Raw genomic sequence first — 6,034 nt, 5'->3', positions numbered from 1 at the left:
TTCATTTGCCAAATCAAAGCATCCATTTTAAGAAACTTGTAATCAAGGCTAATCAATGTTTACGGAGCCTGAAATAAGGCGTGATAACTTATTTCGTCGAGTGGAAGTTTTCTATTGATGAGTGTATTTTGCATGGTTTGAAAATCATTTTTTCTCATCGGGGGACTGGGGAAATTTTATGAACTAATGTTTGGAATAACCAAAGTATAACGCATAGCTTTTATAAACATTTTTCATAGAAACATGTTAAGAAATATTTCTATCATTCAAACTAAATTTTTTCTTCAAGAATTTGTGCATATTAGTTGTTTATGTTTATTTATTTACTTGTTAAAATTTCATAAACAAAATTAAACCAAAAATATGTTCAAACTTTATTAGTGATATAACATGTTTATAATAATTTTCTATTAGACAATTCCTTGTGGTTTGACATAACCTTATAATATACTCCAATTGAATCTTAAAAGAGATGCAAATGTAAAATAGTAAAGTGTTAACTTCAAATTTTTATTTGTTGACAAAGAAAGAAACCTTGAATCAAAGTGAAATTTAATTCATAAATTGTATCTTTGTAAAAAGGAAAAATACACAGTCATAATAAGTGATCTAACTACTAACTTTTACTTTCTGGTATTTATTTTCCGCAACTAACATTTATTTTCCGTCATTTAAATTCTGCAACTAACATTTATTGATTGCTTTATTTATTTATTCCTTACCAACCTTCCATAAGGAAGTAGTTCGGTTAATAAAGGAAACCAAAAAAAAATATTACTCATTATCACGTGTGTTAATTTTCTAAATTCATACCATTATACTGACCTTGGAATTTATTCCAACAAAGCCAAGATGGTGATTAAAGAATCGAATTGTCATTAAATAAATCAATCATAAACTTGTCTTACAAGCAAGAACACTCTTTCAACAAATTTTTACACAGTCATAATGAATGATCTAACTACTTTTTACTTTCTGTCATTTATTTTCTGCAACTAACATTTATTTTCTGTCATTTAAATTCTGCAACTAACATTAATTTATTGTTTTATTTATCTATTCTTTACCAACCTTCCACAAGGAAGTAGTTCCGTTAATAAAGGAAAACAAAAATAAATATCACTCATTATCACTTGTGTTAACAACAAAGAATCAACCTGTCATTAAATAAATCAATCAGAAACTTGCCTTACCTAGCCAGAAAACTCTTTCAACAATATGTTGAGATGGCATCTTGTCATTGGCCATTGGCCAGCATCTAACGGGTATTGTGGATGTACCCAGGTCGTCCTTGCTTGTCCTGCAGATATGCTCTTGTCGAATTGTCGGGGGCATGCGGAATGTGTAGGCGGCATGTCAAGCGATCTGTTAGCGGACATTGAGGGCGGGCCAATGGCGCATTAATGACGGGGTCAAATGTGCATTAAATGGTGGGTCAGATGCATTAATGTCATGTCTGTAATATTTATGTTGTGTCAGGAGCATTTATGACATCTGTCACAAATGGGTCCATTTGAGGCGGGTAACGAGGAGACGAGGAATATTGTACTGGATACTCGGGGCGGACGAATGATAGCCCGAATGTAACCAGGATAGAACAAATTCAAATGGCCTTTTTTTATCAAATTGATTCACTTTTTATCAAAATATTGTTGTGGAAGATCGAGCGTATAACTATTACATTTGTTTTACTTCTAAAACATGTCTACCACCATGTCATACATTTCATTTCAACAAAATATATAAATAAAATTATTTATCACACTCATTATTAGTTTTATAACATTAATATTAATATAATATATAAGTATATCTCATTTCACTAGTATGCGCTTTAATTAGTGAACCATCTGTTGAAAACTAAATATAAACTAATTTATTTCGTTTAAGTAAGGTAAAAAACTATTTTGTTTTACAGTAAATTAGAACATTTGAAATGACGTTATTTATTTATGTTATGATTATTTAGGTTATTTTTTATTTTATTATTAAAATATACATTTTTTAATATTTATCATCATGTGTTTTTACTATAAATGTTTTATTTTTAATACCACAAGACATGCTAAAAAAATTAAAATAGAACATAATATAAATTCAATTTCAGTATTTAAAAACAGCATGACAATGTTATTAAACTTGAAATAAACAATCTACTAAATAAATTGTTCATCAATGATAAAATAAGCAATTCAAAGAGATATCATTTCAAAAAAGGACTGAAGTGCTATTAAAATTTGAGGCGTGAAATGGGAAGTGATATATATTTGTTGGAGGAAATAAGCAAGCCATCATAAAAGATGGGTCACTTTCGGCATACTTACTTATAAATTAAAGTTGTGCTTATAATCTAAGTGAGTTTAAAACATATTTATGCTACAACCTTAAACTTATATTTTAAAAATAAAAAAAAATTGCAAACTTTCATTTATACCAAATAAGCACTTAAATACATAGTTTTCATATTCACGTTTTTTACCCTTATACAAAAAAATCGAATCTTGTATAACATATTCTCTATTGTATTTATTAATTATTACACTTCACGTATGGATTTATTCAATTTTTTGTTGTTGGTTGTAATAATTATTGCATTATATTATTATAATTGATATCAAATTAAATTTAGGATCCATTAGGCCCAACCAGCAACAGAGGTGTATGCATTTTATAGACAGAAAGCAAACAATTTGGATAATTTAAAACATGGGTATTAGGAATGGAAACAGGTCAGGCCGCCTATCAGGAGCCTATTACCTAATCTATAACAGGCTAGGTTAGGCCCAACTTTTTTCGTAAACAGGCCAGACTCAGGCTTTTTGAAAAGCCTGTCTAGTTTAACATCACAGACTTTAGGCCATCCAAATGGCCTATTAAGCTTAGTTATATTATGTAATAATGTTCCTATTTTATAATTTTAATATATATGTAACGTTATTATATATGTAATTTTAATATAAAAATGTATACAAAAATATAATTTAATTGTTAGGGTTATAAAAATCTATTTTAAAAGTATGCATATTAGTTATTTAAATATAGACATGATCACCTATTTTAATCTAATATTGTATAATAAGCCTTTTAAACAGACTAATATGTTAGACCAGACTTTTAAACAAGTCAGACCTAGGCTTTGAAAAAAAAATTAAACAGACTAACAGGTCAGGCTCACACTTCTATATGTTATATAGATTCAGCTTGTTTAAGACAAAGTCTGGTCTGATCTGACCTGTTTTGATTTTCTTAACAATATTTTTATTATTATTTTATAACAACAATGATTATTGATATAAGAAGTAATGTTGAATGTGTGAATCATAAAACTAACAATACACATAGCACTACACAATTGTCACACATATTTTATTATTATTAGCATTAAAACCATTCCTTATGACACTCAAGTTATTTTATTTATTGTCGCGAGCTCCCCTCAGCAATTAACAACATTATAAAACTGAATAATGATTAGGGAATAATAAATAAATAAAAAAATATACATCACATACTCTCACAATTTCTGGATACTTTTTTATTAAAATATTAGTGTAAATTATTTTACATAATTATTTATTTAATACGCAGTAGATATTCAATTTTTTATCCTCGAGATTTCCTTTAAATTCTCATTTTTGTTTAAATTTTGACATATAAATTTTCTACAATAATCTATAAAATGTTAGTACTGACCATATACCATATTTGGCTTATTTTCTTTTTCTGTTACAAAATCAAATTTGATTTGACTTGGTGGATTTTGTGCCCACGTTCTGTGTTGTGTCATCAATTGCCTTTTCTCTATTTAAATCCAGATCTTCAGTTTTTTTCATTGCAGGAGAATATCTCAAAATTCTTCAATTCATTGCAAAGAGTGAAAGATCAAAAAGGAGTTATGGATAAAATTTTATGTACTGGCAATGTTTTCTTCATCATCCTAGCGATGGCTTTGGTAATACAAGTAGCATATGTGAGTGTTTTTTCTCATCCAAGTACACCATATACTTTCTTGCATTTTCTCTATTTTTAAATTGAGTTTTCTTTCTATTTCATATTCTTTTAATGAAGTAATTATTTTTCTTTTGATTTTATTTTTATTAATATATAGGGTGGTGGAGAAAGATCACTTCGTCCACAAGGTACTAGCTCGGAACATGGGTGAAATTAATAACTTTTATTAATGTTTATATCTTAACTAAATAACTAGGGAGGTGTAAAAAACAATATTTTTCTAATATACACTATTTATGCAAAGAACATAACCTTGTTTACAATGTGCAGAATGCTCGGGTACATGTCATTATCGTTGTTCAGAAACACACCACAAGAAGCCATGTTTATTTTTCTGCAACAAATGCTGTCAGAAATGTTTGTGTGTCCCTTCAGGTACCTACGGCAACAAAGAAGAATGTCCATGCTATAGCAACTGGAAAACCAAGCATGGAACTCCGAAGTGCCCCTAAAATGTTTTATTTCATTAATAAAGTGTATTGTTTGGTTAATTTCTTATGATCAATAAAGTATATGGTTATATTATGAATTTACTATAGTTTTTAAATTTGAATCTAGTTAATTTATTGAACCAGTAATTTATTGGTCTGACTATTAACCCCATACCTTGATTGAATTAATATTCAGTCCTAGTTTAATAACACTGTCTTAAACAACTAATTAGATATAAAAACAAATAAATAAAATATTAAATTAACACATTGAATTGATGACTGAAACACATTATGAATTAACTTTATAGATGAAAATATTTTATAATTGAAAAATTAAAATTTTATGCATGACATGTTGTAACGCTCGGAAATGTCATCCTAAAATATTTAAATAGATTTTTACTTTAATAAAAAAGTTAAACTATGTAAAATTAACTTATATTACTTGTTAAAAAGGTTGATAGGTGATTCTAAAAATAAGGTTAACTTAGTCGATTCTTTTTTCTCAAAACTTCTCATTTCGAAACGTCAGATTTTTCCATCACATTTTACTAATTTTAAGGTCATTATCAAAGTAACAATATCATACTTTAAAGAGAGCAAAATACACTATAGTTATCTAAAATATTTTTCGAAACGAAAGGTCCAGAAATGAAACTCATGTTTATTTTTCATAAAACTCATGTTTATCTTACAAAGATATGATGTTTTCGATTTAATATGATTTTGTGGTGATTTTCCACGAAAATGAAAGAAAAAAGGAGGTATAAAAAATAAACCTTTTTTATTTTTTTATAAACCTACTATGATATTTTTAGGTTACTGAAACTCTTAAATCTAAAGTTACAGAGCCTAAATAGCTTCCTTCATTTTTCTAAAACTCTATTGCTCAACAAAACCATAAAAAACACATTTAAACACTCAAAATCACTTCTACTTGCTTCCCTCTAGATCCAACTTTCTCACCACCAAAGATGTGTTCTTTTTTCATAACTAAAGGTCATGAGGAAGACTTAACATTTATCTTAACTACTAAATCATTTTAAGGTGATTTTTGAAACGTTTAAGTACTGAATACAAGTTTTTAAGCTTCCACAAGCCACTTAAGCTTGTCCCTATGTTCCACTCTCTTTGTCAACCTCAAAAGGTGACTTATAGAAGGATTACAATCATGAGGTTTTCATAAGTATTTCACATTTTAAAACAAAGGGTGTGTTCTTGAATGTAAGAGTACTTTAAACATGGTTTTTGCATATAACACTATACAACAACCATACTCAACAGTCTTGGAAAGAAAGAAAAAGATGAACAACTTCCAACTAGTGGTAGGGTTTGGTTTTGACAAAGTACAAGAAGAGGAAGAGTTTTTCATGGAATTGTTGGCTTATCCTAGCTTAAAAGCTCACCAAGTTCATAGATTTCGCAATCTACCTTCACCTCTCCATTAACTACTCTAACCTCTTTCTTAAAACATAAACTTTGAGAAATATACATAAAACAAATATTAAAAGGGGTGAATAAGAAACAAAATGAGTTAAAAGTCTCAAATAAGTAGTTACTTAGTGCAAGATCCAAGACTTTGAAGAGTT

General features: G+C 28.2%; 1 protein-coding gene across 1 annotated transcript; it reads left to right on the top strand.

Moving 5' to 3' along the window:
• Positions 3,848-4,514, top strand: LOC109332435 (gibberellin-regulated protein 12-like). Its single transcript, XM_019567416.1, has 3 exons — positions 3,848-3,970; positions 4,109-4,139; positions 4,282-4,514. The coding sequence occupies exons 1-3, from the start codon at positions 3,896-3,898 to the stop codon at positions 4,461-4,463; spliced, it is 288 nt and encodes a 95-aa protein (XP_019422961.1). The 5' UTR covers positions 3,848-3,895; the 3' UTR covers positions 4,464-4,514.

Source organism: Lupinus angustifolius, chromosome LG18, assembly GCF_001865875.1.
Source record: "Lupinus angustifolius cultivar Tanjil chromosome LG18, LupAngTanjil_v1.0, whole genome shotgun sequence".
NCBI lineage: Eukaryota > Viridiplantae > Streptophyta > Magnoliopsida > Fabales > Fabaceae > Lupinus > Lupinus angustifolius.
The sequence above is the reverse complement of the archived record's forward strand: the minus strand, read 5'-3'. Positions and strand labels throughout refer to the sequence as shown.